This window comes from Delphinus delphis, chromosome 10 (assembly GCF_949987515.2).
Source record: "Delphinus delphis chromosome 10, mDelDel1.2, whole genome shotgun sequence".
In the NCBI taxonomy this organism is placed as follows: domain Eukaryota; kingdom Metazoa; phylum Chordata; class Mammalia; order Artiodactyla; family Delphinidae; genus Delphinus; species Delphinus delphis.
Genome location: NC_082692.2, coordinates 36,231,351 through 36,258,670, shown reverse-complemented (window position 1 = coordinate 36,258,670; position 27,320 = coordinate 36,231,351). Strand labels below are relative to the sequence as shown.

At 39.5% G+C, this 27,320-nt stretch overlaps 1 protein-coding gene across 1 annotated transcript in view; it reads right to left on the bottom strand.

Moving 5' to 3' along the window:
* The window catches only part of BTBD9 (BTB domain containing 9), a 412,761-nt gene that overhangs the window by 348,220 nt on the left and 37,221 nt on the right, over positions 1-27,320 (bottom strand). Inside the window, exons 3-6 of the mRNA XM_060021889.1 lie at positions 24,549-24,912; positions 23,207-23,471; positions 9,415-9,634; positions 5,534-5,653 (exon numbers count right to left, since the gene is read on the bottom strand). Coding sequence (XP_059877872.1) covers positions 5,534-5,653; positions 9,415-9,634; positions 23,207-23,471; positions 24,549-24,912 — 969 coding nt within the window. The remainder of the gene's footprint in view (positions 1-5,533; positions 5,654-9,414; positions 9,635-23,206; positions 23,472-24,548; positions 24,913-27,320) is intronic.

Below are 27,320 nucleotides of genomic sequence, written 5' to 3'. Positions count from 1 at the left end.
CTCTCGGGCTTCCCATGATCACCTATTTTAAATAACTACTCTCCTCCTCTTGACCCTGGGTCACTATCACAGTATCATTTTCACAACATTTACAATTACCTGTTGTGCTCTTATTGTTTATATCTGTTCCTCCCAAATTCTATGAGAGCAGAAATCTTGGCAGTCTTCTTCAGTGTTATGGCCTCAGTATCCAGTACAATGCATAGCACAAAGTAGGAGCTTATTTGTGAAATGAGTGAGTAATGGATGAATAAACAGATGAATAAATGAAGAAAAATTTATTTTCTTAGCTGGTGAAGCATGCCTAAATTTCTTGTTGTAAGTGAAAGTAGAACCGTTCTAGTGAGATGTTTTTCATCATTTATGACCTCTACTGTGACCACTGAGACTAGAAGACAGGCCAGCAGATGCTCTACAGCACCCTTTTGTCCATGACACATTTGGCACATTATAATCTCTCACTCTAAGGAAGGAAGAAAAAGGAGGGAAGGGAAAACTACAATGATTGAAACACTTTCATTAACAGTCAAAGAAATCAATGAACAGAGTGGAGTATATACTAGAATTTAGCACATGATAAATATGGCTGTTCATACTAGTATGGTAAGGAACGATTATTAAATAAATGGTCTTGGTCAACTGATTATCCCTAATCTGAAAAGATACAAGAAAAATATTCTGGCTGGATTAAATATTTAGATACAAAGATAAAAATAACAAGTAGCAGAAAAAATTTATAAAAATATAACACTCTTTAACGTTGGCGTGAGGAACACCTTTCTAAACATGATATCAGACCACCAGAAACCATAAAAAGGACTGACAGATTTGACTACCTTTTTTTAAACATAAAATTCTATATGGTAAAAAGTACTAATAAAACACTAAAAACTAATAACAAATTGCACAGTACATGATAGGCAAAAGTATAATCATACATACACAAATATACATCTACATGTATATATACACCACATATATACGATATATACATGTATATGTATCAAGGTGTACATACCAACATAAAGTTCTCACAAGCCAAAAACAAAAAGATAATCACCCCAGAAGAAAAATATGCAAAAGACAAAAATAGGCTTTTATAAATGAGAAATAACAAATGTCAAGTATTATAAGATACCCTACACTTCACAGACGATAAAAGAAATCCAACTTAAAGTAAGACAATTTTTTACAGATCATAAATCACATTGGCAAAATGCTGACAACGCCTGCATTGGTGAGGGTTTGGAGAAGGGGCGTTTCTATGTGCTATTGGTAGAGACTGAGTACAGCCGTATCAGAGGGCAAGCTTTATCAATATTTAAAATGTGTACTACATCATAATTTTATAATTAAAATGTCATAAAAAGACATTTCCATTTTGATAATTAAAAACAAAAGGAAAGGAAGAAAGAAGCTCAGTTTTGTGTTAAGTGAGTTCATCCATCCTGTGCCATGTTCTGAACCATCAAGATGCACCCTTCTCAACACCCTTTCTGGCCTCTGTGCTCCCCCGGATTCTCCTCTAACTCTCTGACCAGCCCCTGCAGTACACCTGTCTGCCACCTACTCTTTCCTTCCCTCTCTCAATAGCTATATTCTTAAGGACTGTGCTTTTAGGCCCACTATTCCTCTCCCTCAACTCCCAGGTTTTATACCAAGTTCACTTTTGTAATTCCAGCTACCAGCCTTACGCGGGCTACCTCTGTACGCATTCACATCCATGTTTTCAAGTCTTCTCATATTTCAGCAACATTTTGCAGCTGCCAAATTACCAGCATCGTGTTGAGAAAAAGCCAGAAAAAAAATTTAAAGCATCCCAGGGCACTCAATATTTCCACTCCTTGTTAGTGTTTTTTGTTCAGTCCTAGGCTCTACCAACTAAGAAAGCTGTGGAAGGACTTGAAGAGAGCTTACTAGATAGCCAAGAAGACAGTTTGAAGGTTGGGGACTTTATGGATAAAGCAGAAATTTCCTTTTCCTGAAAAAGGCAAAGCTGATAAGATATAAGATGGTTCTGAGTATCATATGAAAAACTGTACCAAAATTGACATCATTTTTCTTCATTTCCAGCTGGGGGCTAGGGGGTTGTTATTAGTCTAAGCTTTTGGCTACATTGAGCAGTCCCCACTTGACCCACAATGAATTCCTAAAAAGGACCCAGAAAGAAAGAGCAGACCATTTCTCTCCATTCACTGTTGTGGTTGTAACCATCACTCCAGCTTTGAAGCCTGACATTATCCTTATCACCACTATCTCGGTGAGGGGAAATGCTGACTAAATTACATTCCACGGGATATATAAACGGCAAATTTTATGTTATATATATTTTACCACAATTAAAAAATGCTTTACCAAAACCAAAATGTATGAAAACTGTTGGAAACATACAAATGGGAAGATTACTAAGATAAAGAGAACCATGGAAGGCATGTGTGTGGACTGGCAATATGGAAAAGTGCTGAAAGGACCACACTCCTGAGATAAGGAACAGTTTCCTCATACTGAGAGCCACCACTGAGAGCCACCATGGCTACAGAGAATGGCAGGATGGCTCTCTTTCTCTGAAGGCCAAACACCAGTTCAGAGTCTCAGAAAGTAGAAAAGGTAATAAAAACAACTATTTACTGAGCCTCTAACTTTGGGCCAGGCATTGTGCTCAGTACTTGTACATATGCTCTGTCATCTAACCCTCCACAGCAGACCCCAGGAAGGGTGCTGTTATTCCTGTTTCACTGGTGTAGAAATGAGGGCTTGGAGAGGCACAACTTTACTAAGATCACAATGCCAATATTAGATGAAACCAGGATTTGAGAAGAGCTCTAACTCTGCAGCCCATGATTTTCCTACTACCCGATGCTGATTTACATACAGTTCAACCTAGACTCAAGAGAGAGGGCTGGGTAATCTCACAATTCACAGAGTATCTCTTCTTTAGTGAATATATTAAATGAAATATTTACAACACTTGCATCCTTCAGAATTAACCTCGAAATTCAGTTTCCTGAAGAAAAAACAGAAAGTAGACTTTGCAAAGAGTACAGAACCATTTACCACTCCAGAGTTTTCCAGCACAGATATACATTTTAACAAATACTTGGATAAAAAGCACCAATGAATATATGTACATATTAATATTGAATCAGTCTCTCTTCATTACCTGGTCAGTGCCTTGACCCCAAACCTGTGCTAACATTTATAGAGTACCTACTGCATACAAGGTCATAACTTGAGAACTGCACAAGAATACTGAAAGATTAGAATCCATACTCCTTGCTTCCAAGAGCTTGTAATTTTAGTATGAGAGGCAAGACAAACACGCAAAGGACACTGAAGAACGACAGTGACATACAAATGTTCAAATTAACTAACACAATGCAAAGTGAACACTTACGTGCTAAGGAAATAAAGAATTTATATGTGCCCAGTGAAGTCCCTGAAAGAAGTGTATTTAGAACATTGTTTAGGAAGTCAATAAATGATTGTGAAGATAAGAAACACCAAGCATGAAACATCCTTGGATAATCAATAGGGACTTATTCTTAAGTTCATTTTAAAATACTTCCAAAATTCCAAACTATTACAAAAGGCAGAGTTTATGAAGGAATGTAGTAACATAGTAAGTTAAAGTGGTTATAAATATTAAAATGCTTTCTCACTAAAATGCATATCAAGACTCCTTCCTTTTCCTGTTATCACTGTCTCTAACATCACCTTTGCTCAGTTTTTCTCAACCAGCGTGGGAGCTGGCTATACCAAGACAAAAACTAGAATCATGAAAACAGCCAGGCTCTACAACACATAAAAGCAACATCAACAAAGGCAAGGCCACACAGGAAAGACAAAATAAGGAAAAGGGAGTATAAATAATACCCATTAATAAATGAGAGGAATTATATTTTCTAAAAGCCAGAGATCACGACTGAGGGTACACGTCTCCCTCCACAGAGTAGGAGTTTTCAGATGGGTAAAGCACACAGCCTCTATCATAGCTGGTATTACAGTCACGATGATTTGTTCTGGGAGTCGTGCTCCTAGTGTTTCAAATTAAATACAAACACACAGTCCTTTGGTCCACGTCAGACACTTTGGTTGTTATGCTGCTTATTTTTTAATCTGATACAGCCATAATAATGTCAGTCGATGCAGACTCAATCCCCTCCTCTACCTCGGGGCCCCTCTGTCACTCTCAACGTATCCCTAGGCAGTTCTGAGATACAGAATCTTCACTCAATTTCTTGTCCCTCTCATTTTAATCCATTCAAAACTCCTCTGATAAAAGAGCAACTGCTAGACCTGAGACACTTTAGTCCCTCTTTGGGGAAATGAAATTGATTTTCTTCATTTCCACACAAGAGTATCCTTGGGTAACAATATTGTGTCCAGTCATACCCATAATAAAAAAAAATGTAGGCGACATTCTTTACCGTACCAGAGGCTGAAAGGTTTTGTGGAGTTCCTGTGGTAGAAGTAAGAATTCAGCCTGATTCTGTCAGATCATGCGTTTAATAAGTATAAGGGTGCCTTCTGACTGAGAGAGTAAGTGCTGTGGGGCATCCCCATCTGCTCCAACTCAGCCACACAGGGATGTCAGCTGGGGTCACGAGTACAGGTGTGGAGCGGAGTGGGTAAGGGGCCAGCTCCACGTGCTCCCTGGCTTACACCCACCATATCCCTTCTTGACACACTTCATTAAATGAACCAATCACTTTCTGCCTTCAATCTCTTGAGTTTAGGGTAAAGAATATCTGAGGGAAATTTCCAAGGGGAAAAATCACAATAGAAAAAACACAACAGAATTTCAGGGGCCTTAAACCACCTTTCCCAACTCCCAAATTCATTATTCATACTGGTTTTGCAGAATTTCAGAAAGAAAGCTTAAAAGATGGCTTACATCTAAAGTAAGAATATGAAATGTTAGAATAGCTTATCAGTACTTTTTAAAAAACAAACTTACATGGAGCTAAAATACATAATGACAATAAAAGTTAAGGTGCTCTGGTTGAAGGGAAGGTGTGAGCCTGGAGCCCCACCAGCTCAGCCTCCCTTGCCCCAAACCCAACCCCACCAGAAACACCTGCTCTTTCAAACTCCACTGATATCCACTGACCTAGAAAAAGAACATGCACAATGGCATCCAAAAATCTCCTCCTGGCCCTGAGGACTGCCAGGGAAGCCTCCAGAAATATCTCTCATGGTTTTTGTGAAAAGAACGCACCCCCTAACAATAACTCTGCTTTCAAGGTATAGCATGGAATTTAAAAAGCATTTCCACTTCTCAGTGTGTCGTCCCTTCTTATTCATTTACATGCCTTTACATAAATATGGTACAAAACAGTTCCACAGTACACTCTAAATATTAAGATGCTTAATTTTCCATAGTATCCCTAAGTTTTTTAGTTGGGACGCATTTAGTAACTGATATCCTCCTGGAAAACTTTTCCTCTATGAGACAGAAAAATGAAGTCTGTTTCTCAACATCCAGATCTCTTTAAACAAACATCAAAAGCATTTATAAGCCATGAGAACTAACCTGCAGACACGGGCTGGAAAATACAGCTTCTGCCAAGAACGACACAGATATTGCGAATGATCAATCACTCTGATCCAATCAAGTTCATCCATTGAGACTTCAATGAAGTATGAATAAGACCTATGAATCAAAAGGAAAAAGGCAGAAAAAAGTATCATATTAAAATAACAATACAAAGCTATATTTTTTTAGCAGCTTTTTTTTTTTTTTTTTTTGGCTGCGTTGGGTCTTCATTGCTGTGCTTGGGCTTTCTCTAGTTGTGGCGAGCGGGGGCTACTCTTCTTTGCGGTGCGCGGGCTTCTCATTGTGGTGGATTCTCTTGTTGTGGAGCACGGGCTCTAGGCGTGCGGGCTTCAGTAGCTGTGGCTCGCGGGCTCTAGAGTGCAGGCTCAGTCGTTGTGACACAGGCTTAGTTGCGCCGCACCATGTAGGATCTTCCCAGACTAGGGCATGAACCCATGTCCCCTGCATTGGCGGGAGGATTCTTAACCAGTGCGTCACCAGGGAAGCCCCTCGAAGTTATATTTTAATAAAATGTTAAAAGGTACAAAAAATACACTATTCATGAATTACATTTTCTGCATAATGACCAAATTCTGATGATGACGAAATGTGTATAGATCCCCCTAACATAGCATTCGCCACAATGTATTGAAATTATCTCTTTGCATGTCTGCCTGCCTTATAAGGTCTCAAGCTGGTTAAGAACACAGACCATGCCATATTTATCTGCATATATCCGGGGTCTAGCACGGTGCTTGTCACATATCAGGCATATAAGATATAACAGGACCAGGATGCCTTGCATATACCGTATTAACAGGTTAATAAAGCCATGACAGAGAGAGGACAGAAAACAGAGAAGTGTGCCTTCTCCCTCTACCTTCACTGGCCTGAGCACCCAGCCCTCCTGTCTCAGGAGGGAAGCCAACTCAGAATGGTTCCTCACAGAGGCCAGCTTATCTCCTGCTTCCTCCCAGTCTCCTACCATCCCACACACAGATACAGCCTGCAGAAAAATAAATGACATGGGTGAAGAGATCGTATGTATTCCTCTTCGGTACAACTTAAAATTTGGCAGCTAATAATCTAGCAGTAATGAAAACAGCCTATCATCCTCCCCTGGTCAGCTACCCTGGACCATTACATGCTGGTTCCATACTGAACAAATCTATATTCCCCTGTCATAAGCCAAATTTAAATTTGAGATGCAGTTATTACTTGTACTGTAATATCAACAGGAACAATCTCAGAAGATTTAGGTGACCATAAATGTCAGCCTGCAACCAACAGTTGTGACCAGAAAAGGTCAGCTTATTTTGTGTCATCCCCTCATTTTCTGCTGTCCCCTCACTCCCATCCATTTTATGGCTCAGTCTCAAACTGGTTATAACCTTTTATTGAACCTCTCTGGGTTATCAGCAATGCAGGATATAATTTTACAACACATGTGAGAATCTTTTTGGCTTAAGATTCTGAATTTTTCACCTTTGCTTAGAATGATAACTTCTGTGAGAAAGGAACTAGTACATGGTAAAGTTAAGTCCCCTGTGAATGAAACGCACATACTAAAACAAACTGGGGCTTCCCTGGTGGCGCAGTGGTTAAGAATCCGCCTGCCAATGCAGGGGACACGGGTTCAAGCCCTGGTCCGGGAAGATCCCACATGCCACAGAGCAACGAAGCCCGTGCGCCACAACTACTGAGCCTGCACTCTAGAGCCCGCGAGCCACAACTACGGAAGCCCGCGTGCCTAGAGCCCACGCTCCACAACAAGACAAGCCACCACAATGAGAAGCCGGCGCACCACAACAAAGAGTAGCCACAACTAGAGAAAGCCTGTGCGCGGCAACGAAGACCCAATGCAGCCAAAAATAAATAAATAAAATAAATTAATTAATTAAAAATAAAAAAATAAAACCAAGTGGCCTATAAATATTTAACATCCTGGAAATGATGATAAGTACTTACAGTTTCAAATGTACTAACCTTTTCTTTATTATTTTTATACTAATTGCATTATTAACTAAATGAGTTAATATATGTAAACCTTTTAGAACAGTGCCTACTACTATTATTAATCAGAGACTCTTGTAAATAATACATGAAATTTGCTCCACTTTGCCAACTAAACATCATATTATATCCAACGATACATATCAGGAAACATATTCTTAATTAAAAAGAATGAGATAACCTGGAGATAACCTCCAATACCCACGCACATGGGAAATGCTGACTCTCACTTCATAAAGCTTCCCTCACACTTGGCTCAAATGGCCTGAAAGGCCAGGGTGGCGGTCAGTGGTGCTAACAAGAGAAATGAACTAACCAGCAAGATCTGCAGGGTCTCATCACCCTTACTGTTAAGCCCTTCATGCCCAGACTCAAAGAGGCATGAGTAGGGCCTAGGAGACTGTACACCAGAGAGAGACTGGGTGTACAGGTTTAGGTTAATGACGAGCAGCAATGAGGGAGACTGTTCAGTTCTTGGTCATCCTACTGCTCTGGTACTTCTGCCATGGCTGAACTCAGTGGGTGAAAACATCAGAGTGGCTAGAAAGGAAGGCAGAATCTTGAAAGCACTGTGAAACTGGTGGGTTCCTAGGCTGGAGCCCATCAAGTGTTTTTCACATATTTCTTTTGTTTTGATAATGATATTTATTCACACCAAAAGACAATTTTTTTTCTTTGTCCACAGTATAAAGTATATTTTAAAAGTTATCATAATATCCAAAAGTAAGGAATCAAGTAAATAAACCATGGTAACTCATATAGTGGAATACCAAACAACTATTAAAAGTAACATTTTACATGGATAAATGACAAGGCCCTACTATATAACACAGGGAACTATATTCAATATCATGTAATAAACCATAATGGAAAATATGAAAAAGAATATATATGTAAAACATATTTGTATATATATATGTACAGAACTTAAACATATTATAAGTAAACTATATTTCAAAAAAATTTTTTAAAAGTAACATTTTACAGGAATATTTTTAAAAGAGTAGAATATTCACAGTATATTAATTGAAAAGTGAAGTTAGTTTTTGTACATCTAACCTTTATTTTGTAAAACTATGTGTGGTTTTACAGGTTTCTGGTGTGTGTGTGTGTGTGTGTGTGTGTGTGTGTGTGTGTGTGTGTGTGTGTGTGTGTGTGTGAGACTATGCATAACAAAAAAATACTGGTTAGGGACTTCCCTGGTGGTGCAGAGGGTAATAATACACCTGCCAATGCACAGGGCAGGGGTTCGAGTCCTGGTCTGGGAAGATCCCACATGCCGTGGAGCAACCAAGCCCGTGAGCCACAACTACTGAGCCTGCACTCTAGAGCCCACGAGCCACAACTACTGAGCCCACGTGCCACAACTACTGAAGCCCACGCAGCTAGAGACCATGCTCCACAACAAGAGAAGCCACCACAATGAGAAGCCCACGCACCGCAACAAAGAGTAGCCCCCGCAAGCCACAATTAGAGAAAGCCCGCACTCAGCAACGAAGACCCAACACAGCCAAAAATAAAATCAATTAATTTTAAAAAAGTACTGGTTAGACAAATATAAAAATTAATAATAGGCAGTGAGATTACTAGCAATATTTATTTTCTTCTTTGTGCTTTTCTACATTTTCTGTTTTCCACAATAAACACATATTCATTACTTTTATAAGCAGAAAAAAGCAAAAACTGTTATTTTTTAAAGAAACGCACCCTTTAATTCTTCCCCCAAAACTAAACTTCAAGAGAAATAGCAAAGTAATGACAAAGATATAAACCAGCAAATCTCTTAAGCCAAAGCAGATGACCACAAAGTTAGGCCATCTCAATCAGACATGTCAGTTTCTCTCCAAGTCATGCTAATGACTCACCGGCTATCTCGGTCCCACAGGAGTATCCGTATATGATTGATAATGGACGGCTGACCTAGCTTAATCTCGATGCCAGAACGGCAGTCATCATCAATTGGGTGCCTAGAAAATCCATGATCCAAATCATAATTTTGAGTGTCACCATCTAATAAGGCAGACTTCAGCTCCCCTTTTACCACCTGGGCTCCATATTTCATAGTTGCAATGTTTTCTTCTGGTACTACAGTTAAAAATAGAAGAAGTAAGGTTAATGGTTACTTATGAAATTTTCCGTATTTTGGGAAAAAAGATAAAATTCTAGCATTTTAGTTGATGCTAGTATATGCATTTAATTTAACAAGAGAGACGAGATATGGAGTGTCTGTGAGGATTAAGATACCACCACAGTTGAAATTTAATGACATCATCACAGCCACAAAGTACCTGGGACTAAGACTACTAAGAAAAAGTTGTAAATACTAGAAAAAAACATGTTCTAGGACAAACAAACCAGCTCTACTGAGTTAATTCTATTAGTAGCTTTAATTTAATATCTACTGGACAAAACTAGCATGTAAAATGACCTGTACCTGCCATCTGGACTGAGCACGAAGTATAAAAGCAAAGCAAACAGGTCATACATCTTATAAAACAGAAAGAGAAAGACCCCAATACAGCGGAGCTGTTAGTCATACAAGGATGTGCTGAAACAATTAGTTAAAAACCAAGAATATGTTTAAAAGAAGATATATTTTTACTTCACTTGAATATTTTTAAAAATAAAAATTCAAAAAAAAAATCAGTCTGTCATCAAAAGTAATACTATGGGGCTTCCCTGGTGGCGCAGTGGTTGAGAGTCCGCCTGCCGATGCAGGGGACACGGGTTCGTGCCCCGGTCCGGGAGGATCCCACATGCCGCGGAGCGGCTAGGCTCGTGAGCCATGGCTGCTGAGCCTGCGGGTCCGGAGCCTGTGCTCTGCAATGGGAGAGGCCACAACAGTGAGAGGCCCGCGTACCGCAAAAAAAAAAAAAAAAAAAAAAAAAAAAAATTAATACTATGATTATAATTAACCCCCCTCCCCTCTCCAACACTAGATGTACTAAGAGTCAATTGTTCCTGGGACTCTGAAGTCCTCTGCAAATTTTGCTTCACAGATCTAGAACCTGTCTTCCAGGTACTAACATTCTAAAACTGACACTCTCCATGGAGAGACAACAGGCAGCATAAAGTAGATGTTAAGAGCCTGAGATTCAAAGTCAGAGTTTAAATAATGGTGCCACCTTTAACCAGATGGTATCAATTTGGGGAAGTCACTTTCTCTGAACGTCAATTTCTCAATAGGGCAACATCTCCCAGGTGTTTTTGTTTAAGGATTAAATGAGATGATCTTTGCAAAGCACAGAGTAAGCTCTAAAAAAAAGATTGCCAGTATTATTACAAAATATGTATAAAAGCACACATAAAACTAAGCAAGTTTACAGACTGTAAATAAATGCTGAATTCTCACAGAATATGTACATCTTGGCTGTGTGATTTGAATAGGGGAAAGTATGAGCTATAATTAGGCTCTTAGGGAAAAGGAGTAAGTAATTCATCATGGTAGATTTCTTGGCAAATGTGGGTTTAGAAACTTTTTTTCAAATGAAGACAGGGAAAGATGATTTAAAAATGAAGCTGAAAAGTGGGGGTTGGGGTAAGTTTAATTAACCTTCAAAAGACTATGGCAACTGAGATAACCAAACCAAATGAAAACAAAACCTAGTCATGATCAACTTCTTACCACCAGAGGCCTAAGTGCTCAGTTTATAACGTTCTACGTTCTATTAGCTCATGAAAATCACACATATTCTTCATATTTATTTTTCATTTATTTAACAAACTTTATTAATTCCTTTGACTTACTCCTCATAATAATCCTTTGAGTGTAGGACTACTATTATATCCATTTCACAGATGGGAAAGTGGGGGCAGAGAAAGGTTAAATGGACTTTGTTGCCCAAGGCCATACAGCCAGCAAGGAGCTGAGGTGCTATCAGAATACATGCAATCTGTTTCCAGGGGCCCTGCCCTGCTACTACCTTCATAAAGGGTTTCTGATGGGAAGACCATACTTTTTCCCTCTTACTAGTCCCTTCCCTCTAAGGTTACTTAGGACCCAAAGGAAAGAAACAGTCTATTATAGCTTTTTTTTAGAAAGTTGGACTTAAAATGAGAAAACCTAAGTTTGAGACTCAGGCTCTACCACTTATTATCCCTGATGAGGCCTCTTGGTCTCTATGAATCTGTTTTCTCATCTAAAAATAATAATATTTTACCCAACCCACCCACGGGGCTACTGTAAAAATTACACTATAAATAATATATGCTAAAGTACCATGGGACTTCCCTGGTGGTGCAGTATTTAAGACTCTGCGCTCCCAACGCAGGGGGCCCAGGTCTCTGAACCCTGGTCAGGTAACTAGATCCCACGTGCATGCCACAGCTAAGGGGCCCACCTACTGCAACTAGGGAGCTGGTGAGCCACAACTAATACCCAGCGCAACCAAATAAAAAAATAAAGTCTACAAAGTACTCTATAAGAATTAAATTAGTCAAAAAACATTTACTGAAGACCCATTCTGTACCAGGTACCCTGTGAGAGAGATAGGCTGTGCCCTCCTGGTGCCTCCAATCTAGAGATGAAGCACTTTATAAGCAAGCAAAGAAAAGCTTCAAATTTGTGATTTGTGAATCCTCAGCAGAGATGACTTGTGAACCCCCTAGTTTACAGATGAAGATACTAAAAGATACTAAAAACTACAACTGGGAAGACAGAATACTAATAGAGTCAAAGAGTTTTCAAAGTATTAACGGTTCACTGCTATTACTGTCTTTATGTGATAGATGAGACAAATTTTATTTACTTATTTATTATTTATTTGTTTGTTTGTTTATGGCTGCATTGGGTCTTCACTGCTGCGCACAGGCTTTCTCTAGATGTGGCAAGCAGGGGCTACTCTTTGCTGTGGTATGCAGGCTTCTCATTGCGGTGGCTTCTCTTGTTGCGGAGCATGGGCTCTAGGCGCATGGGTTTCAGTAGTTGTGGCACGTGGGCTCAGTAGTTGTGGCAGAGAGGCTGGGCCCGTAAGCCATGGCCACTGAGCCTGCGCGTCCGGAGCCTATGCTCCGCAACGGGAGAGGCCACAGCAGTGAGAGGCCCGCGTACCACAAAAAAAAAAAAAAAAAAAAAGATTTAGTATTTATGCCCCTAGATACTAATTCCCTAGTCCCAAGATAGAACCTCTCAATGTTTCATGAAAAGTCCCCAAAGACTCAGAACCTATACCCAGGGAAGAACAAAGAAACAGATAAATCTCATCAATAATTTCAAAATAAGCAGAACTATCCTTCCAGACCATCAGCTAAGGAACAGTTCTGAAATTTTAGACCCCTTTTTCCCTAACTGTGAAGAAATCTGATTTTTTAAAAATGGCATGAATGTCTGAATAAATATTTTTTAGGGTCTGAGAGGAAAGTGATATGCTTCCTTAGTTATTTCTATTATTAGTTTTACTATTCATATAATTAAAAAGGTAGAAAAACAGTCTGCTACTTAATCATTTCTCGAGTTTATAAGTTACATAAAAGATTCTCAAGCATTTGTATAATCTCCTCCTTGAGCTTCCACTAAATTATTCCAAAATGAAGAATTTAACATTTATGAGCAGCATATCATTCCAGAACTGAGGGGTCCTCAACTGGTTAATTACTCCCTTTCACGGTAATTTCATGGGTCTATAGTAACCCAGGTCTGACACCTATACTGACCAGCTGATCAATTCCAAGCTACCAGTAACTACATGAAATGTCCAAAGCTTCTCCTCAGTTCTGCTGCAATGTCCCAAACTTATCCTTATAACTAAACCAGTTCTGAGGCCCTATCAACACCTCGAATCAAAACTAGGGCAAGAAGGGGAAAAAAGGAGCTTATATAAGAAAGGATCCAACAATTAAGATTTACAAAGGCTAAAACTATATTACTCATCTTGTTACTTCTCCCCTCTCTACCCTCCTACCTTTACCGAAGGCTGACCCTCAACCAGCATCACCCTCTAGCATCTCTAATCTCTTCTCCAACCTCTCCTGACCCATTCCCTCTAGCTACCATACTATTTCTCTACTACCTTTATTCCAATTCACACATCAGATAGTCAACACATTGTATTTACTATAATTTTCAAACCCATGGCCTAATTCCCTGTTTAGTGAAGCTTCTGTCCAGACTACTAACCAACTCACCACAATTTATATCCAAAATTTTTCTCTCCATTCTCATTCTTCTTGCCCTCCCAGCATCACCAGATACCACTGACCACCCACTCCATAGCAATGCTCTCTCCTCTGTTGGCTTCCGTAACCCTATCCCAATTTTCTTCCTACCTCTAATTCTTCCTTCTCTACCTTCAGCCCCTGGTCATAAGTCTCCTCCAAGTCTCAGACTTTAATTTTCACTTCTTTCTCTATACTCTAGCCCAGGTTTCAGTTCTTTTACCACCAGCTTTGACTGCTTCCTGAACACCAGTAATATGCTTCCACTGCTTTCAGACAATTCTCATTGTATTCATTCATCAAGTATCATCTACAGACTACCCAGTGTGTTGAATGTTGAGGATACAAAGATCAGTGTGCCTTCAAGGATCTAAAACAAGTAAATAAAAAGGTTTAAAAAATGTGATCAATGTGATACCTCCTACACAGACATACAGAGATGAGGAAGAACACAAAATAATAATATAACAATGGTTTCCTACAGTATTGAGCTTACACACATTATTTGCACACATTACTTCGAGTAATTCTCATAACAATATGCAAAGGTATAAAACTAAAGGTAAAATTCCTTATGTGATTTAACACCAGGTCATGCAACTAGTAAGTGACTAATTCAGGACTTGAAGTCAAATTTGTCTCGCTCCAAAACCTATGCTTTTTCTTCTATGCCCAATGAAAAGAAATCTAAATCTGATGGGTCAGGAGAGAAGTCCAGGCTAACGACACCTATTTAAGATCAATCAGTATTTCAAAAGAGTGTCTGAAGTCATGGACAAGGAAAAGATCACTCAGGGAAATGACTAACATGAGACAGAACTTAGAATTTAGATACCCCAGAAACTCTCAAACTCAGTAAGTCTAAAACAAGTTCAGACATTCGTTCAAGATGGCAGAGTAAAAGGACGTGTCTCACTCCCTCTTGCGAGAGCACCGAAATCACAACTAACTGCTGAATAATCATCGACAGGAAGACACTGGAGCTCACCAAAAAAGATACCCCACATCCAAAGACAAAGGAGAAGCCACAATGAGACGGTAGGAGGGGCGCAATCACAATAAAATCAAATCCCATAACTGCTGGGTGGGTGTCTCACAAACTGGAGAACATTTACACCACAGAAGTCCACCCACTGCAGTGAAGGTTCTGAGCCCCACGGCAGGCGTCCCAACCTGTGGGTCTGGCAACAGAGGGAGGAATTCCTAGAGAATCAGACTTTGAAAGCTAGCGGGATTTGATTGCAGAACTTCGACAAGACTGGGGGAAACAGAGACTCCACTCTTGGAGGGCACACACCAAGTAGTGTGTGCATCGGGACCAAGGGAAAGGAGCAGTGACCCCATAGGAGACTGAACCAGACCTACCTGCTAGGGTTGGAGGGTCTCCTGCAGAGGCAGAGGGTGGCTGTGGCTCACCGTGGGGACAAGGACACTGGCAGAAGAAGTTGTGGGAAGCACTCCTTGGCATGAGCTCTCCGAGAGTCTGCCATTAGCCCCACCAAAGAGCCTGGGTAGGCTCTAGTATTGGGTTGCCTCAGGCCAAACAACCAACAGGGAGGGAACCCAGCCTCACCCATCAGCAGGCAAGCAGATTAAAGTTTACTGAGGTCTGATCACCAGAGTAATACCCAGCTCTACCCACCACCAGTCCCTCCCATCAGGAAACTTGCACAAGCCTCTTAGATAGCCTCATCCACCAGAGAGCAGACAGCAGAAACAAGAACAACTACAATCCTGCAGCCTGTGGAACAAAAACCACATTCACAGAATGGAAGACAAGATGAAAAGGCAGAGGGCTAAGTACCAGATGAAGAAACAAGATAAAACCCCAGAAAAACAACTAAATGAAGTGGAGATAAGCAACCTTCCAGAAAAAGAATTCAGAATAATGATAGTGAAGATGATCCAGGACCTTGGAAAAGAATGGAGGCAAAGATTGAGAAGTTGCAAGAAATCTTTAACAAAGACCTAGAAGAATTAGGGGAGGAGCTTCAAGATGGTGGAAGAGTAAGACGCGGAGATCACCTTCCTCTCCACAAATACATAAGAAATACATCTACATGTGGAACAGCTCCTATAGAACACCTACTGAATGCTGGCAGAAGACCTCAGACCTCCCAAAAGTCAAGAAACTCCCCCACGTACCTGGGTAGGGCAAAAGAAAAAAGAAAAAAACAGAGACAAAAGAATAGGGATGGGACCTGCACCAGTGGGAGGGAGCTGTGAAGGAGCAAAGGTTTCCACACACTAGGAAGCCCCTTCGTGGCCGGAGACTGTGGGTGGCGGAAGGGGGGAGCTTCGGAGCCACGGAGGAGAGCACAGCAACAGGGGTGCGGAGGGCAAAGCGGACAGATTCCCGCACAGAGGATCGGTGCCGACATGCATTCACCAGCCCGAGAGGCCTGTCTGCTCACCTGCCGGGGCGGGCAGGGGCTGGAAGCTGAGGCTCAGGCTTCGGTCAGATACCAGGGAGAGGACTGGGGCTGGCTGCGTGAACACAGCCTGAAGGGACTAGTGCACCACAGCTAGCCGGGAGGGAGTCCAGGAAAAAGTCTGGAGCTGCCAAAGAGGCAAGAGACTTTTTCTTCCCTCTTTGTTTCCTGGTGCACGAGAAGGGATTAAGAGCGCCGCTTAAAGGAGCTCCAGAGAAGAGCACGAGCCGTGGCTATCAGCGCGGACCCCAGAGACGGGCATGGGACGCTAAGGCTGCTGCTGCCACCACCAAGAAGCCTGTGTGCACGCACAGTTCACTCTCCACACCTCCCCTGTGCAGCCCGCCACTGCCAGGGTCCCGTGATCCAAGGACAACTTCCCCGGGAGAACACACGGTGCGCCTCAGGCTGTTGCAACGTCACACTGGCCTCTGCCGCCGCAGGCTCTCCCGCATCTGTATCCCCCACTCCCCGCAGCCTGAGTGAGCCAGAGGCCCCGAATCAGCTGCTCCCTTAACCCCGTCCTGTCTGAGTGAAGAACAGACGCCCTCAGGAGACCTACACACAGAGGTGGGTCCAAATCCAAAGCTGAACCTCGGGAGCTGTGCGAACAAAGAAGAGAAAGGGAAATTTCTCCCAGCAGCCTCAGAAGCAGCGGATTAAATCTCCACAGTCAACTTGATGAACCCTGCATCTGTGCAATACCTGAATAAACAACGAATCATCCCAAATTGAGGAGGTGGACTTTGGGAGCAAAGATATATATATATTTTCCCTTTTTCTCTTTTTGTGAGTGTGTATATGTATGCTTCTGTGTGTGATTTTGTCTGTATACGCTTTGCTTTTACCATTTGTCCTAGGGTTCTGTACGTCCGGTTTTTCTTAGTTTTTTTTTTTTTACTTTTTAAAATTTTTTCCTTAATAAATAGTTTTTATTTTAATAACTTTATTTTATTTTATTTTACCTTCCTTCTTTTTTTCTATTATTTCTCCCTTTTCTTCTGAGCCATGTGGATGAAAGGTTCTTGGTGCTCCAGCCAGGCGTGAGGGCTGTGCCTCTGAGGTGGGAGAGCCAATTTCAGGACACTGGTCCACAAGAGACCTCCCAGCTCCATGTAAAATTAAACAGCGAAAATCTCCCAGAGATCTCCATCTCAACGCCAAGACCCACCTTCACTCAACTACCATCAAGCTACAGTGCTGGACACCCTATGCCAGACAACTAGCAAAACAGGAACACAACCTATTCCATTAGCAGAGTGGCTACTTAAAATCATAATAAGGCCACAGACACCCCAAAAAACACCACCAGACGTGGACCTGCCCACCAGAAAGACAAGATCCAGCCTCATCCACCAGAACACAGGCACAAGTCCCCTCCACCAGGAAGCCTACACAACCCACTGAACCAACCTAAGCCAGTGGGGACAGACACCAAAAACAACAAGAACTATGAACCTGCAGCCTGAGAAAAGAAGACCCCAAACACAGTAAGTTAAGCAAAATGAGAAGACAGAAACACACACAGCAGATGAAGGAGCAGGGTAAAAACCCACCAGACCAAACAAATGAAGAGGAAATAGGCAGTCTACCTGAAAAAGAATTCAGAATAGTGATAGTAAAGATGATACAAAATCTTGGAAATAGAATAGAGGAAATACAAGGAACGTTTAACAAGGACCTAGAAGAACTAAAGAGCAAAGAAACAATGATGAACAACACAATAAATGAAATTAAAAATTCTCTAGAAGGAATCAATAGCAGGATAACTGAGGCAGAAGAACGGATAAGGGACCTGGAAGATAAAATAGTGGAAATAACTACTGCAGAGCAGAATAAAGAAAAAAGAATGAAAAGAACTGAGGACAGTCTCAGAGACTTCTGGGACAACATTAAACGCACCAACATGCGAATTGTAGGGGTCTCAGGAGAAGAAGAGAAAAAGAAAGGGACTGAGAAAATATTTGAAGAGATTATAGTTGAAAACTTCCCTAATATGGGAAAGGAAATAATTAATCAAGTCCAGGAAGCACAGAGAGTGCCATACAGGATAAATCCAAGGAGAAACACGCCAAGACACATAATAAGCAAACTATCAAAAATTAAATACAAAGAAACAATATTAAAAGCAGCAATGGAAAAACAACAAATAACACACAAGGGAACCCCCATAAGGTTAACAGCTGATCTTTCAGCAGAAACTCTGCAAGCCAGAAGGAGTGGCAGGACATAATTTAAAGTGATGACGGAGAAAAACCTACAACCAAGATTACTCTACCCAGCAGAGATGTCATTCAGATTTGACGGAGAAATTAAAACCCTTACAGACAAGCAAAAGCTGAAAGAATTCACCACCACCAAACCAGCTTTACAACAAATGCTAAAGGAACTTCTCTAGGCAGGAAACACAAGAGAAGGAAAAGACCTACAATAACAACCAAAACAATTAAGAAAATGGGAATAGGAACATACATATCGATAATTACCTTAAATGTAAATGGATTAAAAGCTCTAATCAAAAGACACAGACTGGCTGAATGGATACAAAAACAAGACCCATATATATGCTGTCTACAAGAGACCCACTTCAGACCTAGGGACACACACTGACTGAAAGTGAGGAGATGGAAAAAGATATTCCATGCAAATGGAAATCAAAAGAAAGATGGAGTAGCAATTCTCATAACAGACAAAATAGACTTTAAAGACTGTTACAAGAGACAAAGAAGGACACTACATAATGATCAAGGGATCAATCCAAGAAGAAGATATAACAAATGTAAATATTTATGCACCCAACATAGGAGCACCTCAATACATACGGCAAATACTAACAGCCATAAAAGGGGAAATCGACAGTAACACAATCATAGTAGGGGACTTTAACACCCCACTTTCACCAATGGACAGATCATCCAAAATGAAAATAAACAAGGAAACACAAGCTTTAAATCATACATTAAACAAGATGGACTTGATATTTATAGGACATTCCATACAAAAACAACAGAATACAAATTCTTCTCAAGTGCTCATGGAACATTCTCCAGGATAGATCATATCTTGGGTCACAAATCAAGCCCTGGTAAATTTAAGAAAATTGAAATCATATCAAGTATCTTTTCCGACCACAATGCTATGAGACTAGATATCAATTACAGGAAAAAATCTGTAAAAAATACAAGCACATGGAGGCTGAACAATACACTACTTAATAACCAAGAGATCACTGAAGAAATTAAAGAGGAAATCAAAAAATACCTAGAAACAAATGACAATGAAAACACGATGACCAAAGCCTATGGGATGCAGCAAAAGCAGTTCTAAGAGGGAAGTTTATAATAAGCAATACAATCTTACCTTAAGAAACAAGAAATATCTCAAATAAACAACCTAACCTTACACCTAAAGCAATTAGAGAAAAAAGAACAAAAACAACCCCCAAGTTAGCAGAAGGAAAGAAATCATAAAGATCAGAGCAGAAATAAATGAAACAGAAACAAAGAAAACAAGAGCGAAGATCAATAAAACTAAAAGCTGGGTCTTTGAGAAGATAAACAAAATTGAAAAACCATTAGCCAGACTCATCAAGAAAAACAGGGAGACGACTCAAATCAATAGAATTAGAAATGAAAAAGGAGAAGTAACAACTGACACTGCAGAAATACAAAGGATCATGAGAGATTACTACAAGCAACTCTATGCCAATAAAATGGACAACCTGGAAGAAATGGACAAATTCTTAGAAAGGTATAACCTTCCAAGACTGAACCAGGAAGAAATAGAATATATGAACAGACCAATCACAAGCACTGAAATTGAAACTGTGATTTAAAATCTTCCAACAAACGAAAGTCCAGGACTAGATGGCTTCACAGGTGAATTATATCAAACATTTAGAGAAGAGCTAACACCTATCCTTCTCAAACTCTTCCAAAAATTGCAGAGGAAGGAAAACTCCCAAACTCATTCTACAAGGCCACCATCACCCTGATACCAAAACCAGACAAAGATACTACAAAAAAAGAAAATCACAGACCATTATTACTGGTGAATATAGATGCAAAAATCCTCAACAAAATATCAGCAAACAGAATCCAACAACACATTAAAAGGATCATACACCATGACAATGTGGGATTTATCCCAGGGATGCAAGGATTCTTCAATATACACAAATCCATCAATGTGATACACCATATTAACAAACTGAAGGAGAAAAACCATAGGACAATAGATGAATACAAAGCTTTTGACAAAATTCAACACCCACTTATGATAAAAACTCTCCAGAAAGTGGGAATAGAGGGAAACCTACCTCAACATAATAAAGGCCATATACAACAAACCCACAGCAAACATCATTCTCAATGGTGAAAACCTGAAAGCAATTCCACTAAGATCAGGAACAAGACAAGGATGTCCACTCTCGCCACTATTATTCAACACAGTTTTGGAAGGCCTAGCCATGGCAATCAGAGAAGAAAAGGAAATAAAAGGAATACAAATTAGAAAAGAAGAAGTAAATCTGTCAGTGTTTGCAGCTGACATGATACTATACATAGAGAATCCTAAAGATGCCACCAGAAAACTACTAGAGCTAATCAATGAATTTGGTAAAGTTGCAGGATACAAAATTAATGCACCAGAAATCTCTTGCATTCCTATACATTAATGATGAAAAATCTGAATGAGAAATTAAGGAAACAGTCATATTTACCACTGCAACAAAAAGAATAAAATACCTAGGAATAAACCTACCTAAGGAGACAAAAGACCTGTATGCAGAAAGCTATAAGACACTGATGAAAGAAATTAAAGATGATACCAACAGATGGAGAGATATACCATGTTCTTGGATTGGAAGAATCAATATTGTGAAAATGACTCTACTACCCAAAGCAATCTACAGATTCAATGCAATCCCTATCAAATTACCAATGGCATTTTTTTCCAGAACTAGAACAAAAAATCTTAAAATTTGTATGGAGACACAAAAGACCCCGAATAGCCAAAGCAGTCTTGAGGGGAAAAAATGGAGCTGGAGGAATCAGACTTCCTCACTTCAGACTATACTACAAAGCTACAGTAATCAAGACAATATGGTACTGGCACAAAAACAGAAACATAGATCAATGGAACAAAGATAGAAAGCTCAAGAGATAAACCCACGCACCTATGGTCAACTAATCTATGACAAAGGAGGCAAGGATATACAATGGAGAAAGGACAATCTCTTCAAAAACTGGTGCTGGGAAAACTGGACAGCTACATGTAAAAGAATGAAATTAGAGTGCTCCCTAACACCATACACAAAAATAAACTCAAAATGGATTAGAGACCTAAATGTAAGACTGGACACTATAAAACTCTTTGAGGAAAACATAGAACACTCTGACATAAATCACAGCAAGATCTTTTTTGATCCACCTTCTAGAGTAACAGAAATAAAAAGAAAAACAAATGGGACCTAATGAAACTTGAAAGCTTTTGCAAAGCAAAGGAAACTACAAGATGAAAAGACAACCCTCAGAATGGGAGAAAATATTTGCAAACGAATCAATGGACAAAGGATTAATCTCAAAAATATATAAACAGCTCATGCAGCTCAATATTAAAAAAACAAACAACCCAATCCAAAAATGGGCAGAAGATGTAAATAGACATTTCTCCAAAGAAGACATACAGATGGTCAAGAAGCACATGAAAAGCTGCTCAACATCACTAATTATTATAGAAATGCAAATCAAAACTACAATGAGGTATCACCTCACACCAGTTAGAATGGGCATCATCAGAAAATCTACAAACAACAAATCCTGGAGAGGGTGTGGAGAAAAGGGAACCCTCTTGCACTGTTGGTGGGAATGTAAATTGATACAGCCACTGTGGAGAACAGTATGGAGGTTCCTTAAAAAACTGAAAATAGAATTACCATATGATCCAGCAATCCCACTACTGGGCATACACCCAGAGAAAACCATAATTCAAAAAGACACATGCACCCCAATGTTCATTGCAGCACTATTTACAATAGCCAGGTCATGGAAGCAACCTAAAAGACCATCGACAGACTAACAGATAAAGAAGATGTGGTAAATGTATACAATGGAGTATTACTCACCCATAAATCGGAACGAAATTGGGTCATTTGTAGAGACGTGTATGGATCTAGAGACTCTCATACAGAGTGAAGTAAGTCAGAAAGAGAAAAACAAAAATTGTATATTAACGCATGTATGTGGAACCTAGAAAACTGGTACAGATGAACCGGTTTGCAGGGTAGAAATAGAGACACAGATGTAGAGAACAAACGTATGGACACCAAGTGGGGAAAGTGGCAGGGTGTGTGTGTGTGTGTGATGAATTGGGAGATTAGGATTGACATATATACATTAATATGTATAAAATGGATAACTAATAAGAACCTGCTGTATAAAAAAATAAAAATTAAATTAAAAAATTAAATAAAAAGAATTGTATTATCTTCACTTAAAATAAATAAATAAATAGGAAAAAAAATAGGTTTTTATCTCAAAGGGTTATTGTGAGAATTAAATCATCATGTAGGACTGTTACTGATATATATAAGCACTTCATAAGTGTTCATTGCTATTAGTTTTATTAATAAGAAAAATACCATATAAGTATTGGAAATGCTATGCAAGTGTTACCCATTATTATTTTTATTTAGAATCTCCGTGTTCATGGCACCTAAAATAATAATAAGCATAGAGCATGTACTCAGTACTGATTTGATGGAGGAAAGGAGGAAAGGTCTTAACATGAGAAAGTATCTAACTTTTGACATTCTAGGGAGTGGCTGGAGAAATTTGTCCAGAAATGGCAAGAAATACCTATTTTGTGGTCTACAGAGGCTAAGCAATCTCAGGAGGAATTAGCAGGAGAAGGAGTCGGAAAGGCATTCCACAGGAAGCAGAGCTCTATGTTCTCAGATTGACACATACCATGTTTACCTGAACTACAGTTTTGTAGCTAGAGTTTTGTAGCTGGGCCTGTCACAGGATGCAAACAAAACTTCTTGGTGAGATTAGCATAAATAGGTACTTACTAAGCATGCCTCTGTAATTGAGGTCCATGTCCCGGCTCTCTGATCGAACTTTAATAGCATCCAGAATGGCATCAGGAGACAATAGTCCCGAAGGTCTCACGACATTCAGAAGTTCAGTGAGGCTCATCAGAGGCAAACGGACAGCCTGCATGATTTCAGCATGATTCTCCTTTGAATTATGCTTACACCAGTTTAACAAGGCTAGGAAGATATCTTTTTCGGGAGCTGCAAATGAATCTCTTAATACGATGTTTAAAAGTGCTGCCTGAAAAGGATAAAAAGGAAAAATTCCAGTTATTATGGAGCTCAACCATGTGCATGATCAATCAGTAAAACTTTACTGAACTGCAAGTATCACTTATATTTAAGCAGTTAACTCTTCTTGACCATCTTCTTTCCTTATTCTTTCTGCCATGTACTCTCTTGCCTATTATGGCTGTGTGAATAGCCATAGGCATCTTGTACCTAGTCTTTCCAGCACATTTGCACCCATCTTTAGTAAAATAACAAGAAAAACAGCAGTGTGAGACGCTGTCACCCCATACAGGTTCTTCAGCAGAGTTTGCATTTATGAGCCGGTAAGATGCATCTAGCATTTAAAATTCAAACCTTTTGTTCCACAGTATTACTGCACCACCACACTTTTGGTTCTCAGATTTCTAAACTGACTGCCAGCAACACTGTGCGACCCTACAAGATCCTTGCCTTTGATAATTAACTAGGACAATAAAAATCAAAGTTACACTCAAATCAAGACTTGTAGCTTTTTAAAGAGGTTTTCTCATTCGAAGAAGTCAGGTCCTAGGAGGAACACAGAAAGGGAAAGGAAAGACAATCACCAGGGTTGAGAAGAAGATTTGGGAAAAACAGTTTTATTCTAGCTATTATATGGTATAAAACATTGTACAATAGTGAATTCTGGGCCAGAAAATAAAAAACGACAATGACTTAAAGACATCCAATGAAACATAAGATCTTCTTTATGAATCTTCCCCCTCGATAAGGAATTATTAGTAACACTCTGTCAGAGAAATACAAAACCAAAAAACAGGATGCAACACCACAAAGGAGCTTATTTGATGCCATCACATTGAAAACAACCACCAGCAGCACAGTCTCTTTTGCACATAGAACTTATCTGAAGAACCTTAAAAGAAAACAGCAGCAATCTGCCTCTCTCTTATATGATCTAGAGTCTCAGTAGCCAGAGGCAGGTGGCTAGACAACCTCTTCCACACTAATGGTTTTTATTTTTTTATTCTTAGTTCACTGCCATATTTCTAACTTACAGATATAAATAAAACAGTGCATGCCTGTAAATTACTTGTAGACAATGACACACCTTAGAAAGGGAGAGGAAGCCTTCGCTTGAGAGCACCTCCTGAGCATTTCTGTCCATAAACATGCAGCACATGGACGTTAACTTGGGAAGGGAGTAGAGACTGGCAACATCAAAAGTCATACAGACATTCTGAATGTTAAGTATGGTGCAGAGGTACTCAGAGGTAGAATCCTCCAGCTCTGGAAATCCATATTTATGAGCCAGGCTCAAAAAGTCCAGCAGCACCTCCTCCTTCTCATCTGTCAGCGTTGCCCGCCCAGTGTAGATGTATTTAAGTAGCATTGTGAATGCTTCTGCAGTGGTGTCTTGGAGAGGGATTTCAGCTTCAGGCTGAGATTCTCGCATTCCACCATACAGTAATGCTCTGCACATCAGAGAAGAAACACATGAGAAAAACTTCAAATAGGATGTGCTACAAAATTATGAAATAAAGGTTATCAACATTATAAAAAACATACATGTGTTTAATGACACAAAGATTCAGGTGAAGAAATGCATAATAATAACTTAAAATAGTTCTCTAAAGAAAGACATAATTTAAAAACTATTTTGAATTAATTCTATAAGTTGAACTAACGAATAATCCTGAGAGCTCAAGATACATAATAGACATTCATTAATTAGAAAGATGAAAGTGCTCTTTTGAGAGGAACAGTGAAATCAATATAAACCTGTTAAAGGTCAAGAAAGTAGTTTAAAAAGTAAAGCTCCAGAGGAAAAGATAATCAGATGAAAACAATTAAACACAAGCAGGCGCCATTCTCCCTGTCAGGCTGGCAGAAATTAAAAACCTGTTAATATTCAGCACTGCAAAAACAATGGAAAAACAGGTTTTCTCATGCACTGCTTTGAGAGTATAAATGGGTATCCCTTTTTGGAAAGGAATTTAAGTAATATTTATTCAAATCTAAAATGTGCATACCCTTCAACTCAGTAATCTCACTTTTAGGATAAAGATAAATGTATAAGAATACAGCAAGATAAAGATAAATGTATAAGAAGATATATTGAAACAATGGAAAAAATCTTAAATGTCCATCAAGAGGCACACGGTTGAAAAAACTATGATATACACATTCTATGCAGCCATTAGAAAGATCAAGGGAGATCAAAATATACTGTCTTGGAAAGATGTCCAGGATATAGTTAGTAAGTCAGTTTGCAGATCCCTATGTGTTGCATGGAAAAGAGTGTATAACACACACTTACATTTGTATGCACACAGGTATATATAGATGTATCTATTTATATTGAGGGGAAATACATATTAAACTGTTAACAGTGGTTGTCTCTAGGGAATAGGATTAGATGGCTGAAAGGGAAGGGTCTTCATTTGTCAGTTTATAAATTAAAAATGAAATTCATGATGGGATTATGGATAATTTGACTTTTCTATTTTGTCTTCCAGTATTTTTCAGATTAAAAAAAATCCCCACATTATTGCTTATCTGCTCATCTAAATAATGAAAACTAGATAATCCAGTCAGGTAGTAAATTTACATTTCTACCTCTATTACTCTAGGAGAAATAATATGAACCAGTTAAAGTTTCCAATCCATCAAGAAAGAAAAGGTGGCCAGAGGAGGACTAGGGAGGAGTGCAGAAAAGGAAGAGTAATGAGTGAGAAAGAAAATGTGTAAAAGTGAGAGCAAGAAAATAAGGGGACAAAAAGACACTCCTGTGCTCCTAAGATTCTCAGAGCAGGACTAGCATTTCAAAGTTTCCCTCCATGCTTGCCTAGAACTCCTCCCACCGTCCCCCGGAAAAGCAAGACAGGACATTCTTGCTTGCCTCACAGAAATAGTTGCAACTACCCAGCAAAAGATTGATGAATATTCTGAGCATACTTCCTCACTGGGTTATAGTATGCCTAAAAACACCTGTGAAGGTTTCCATGAATCCAGAGAGCATCCAATCATAACCTTAAAATTGCTAGATTAAAGGATACCTTCCTGGGGAGATCTTGCCAAGACCTACTCCCACTCCAGTGTGATCCATGGTACTTACCTGGATTCTCGATGCTTTAAAAGTGGTTTTGATGAGGACCCCTAGGAAGCCTAAATATGAACCCCCAACTTGTGGAAGGTTCCCTCCGGTACAGTTAGCTTGTCCTTATCTGGGAACTGATAGGCTCTATGACCACACTCATAAGGTCTCTCCTGACTGCTGACAGTTAACTTTCCTTTGCACATGAACAGTGTCAGCAATGAGAATCAGTCTAAGATAACATTGGTAATGACTGAGTTTAGCCTGTTGAGCCATCAGATATTATAAAGGTTCAATACCCACAAAGAGACAGCAAGAACAATAAATGAAGGGAGCGTATTCCATTCATTCAATACGATCTTCAAATTTCTAAAAGTACTTGAGTTTCTTTTAAGAATATACTGATCACCTAAAAGATACCCACCTACAGCTGTCTCAAATTATTTTTGAAAGAGGGAAGATACATAATAGTAACAAATACTAAACATAAGCCTGAAAAGTTCTAAATTAATGAAGAGTGGACTTTTACAAGACACTTTAATATAATGAATGGAAGAATGAAAAGGGAAAGAAGCACAAAAGTGTACAGAGGACAGAGGCTGGTATCAAATAATGACAAGACCAAGGCCAGCTGCCTTGCCTTGATAGGAGCATGTTAGCTAGAACTCTTAATAGACTCCTCTCTTTTCTAAGCTCCTGGCTGTATTTACAGTGGCATTTTATATTTACAAGATGAAACGTTCTAAAAATGTTTATAAAGCACTGTAAGAGTTATAGCTAAACAAT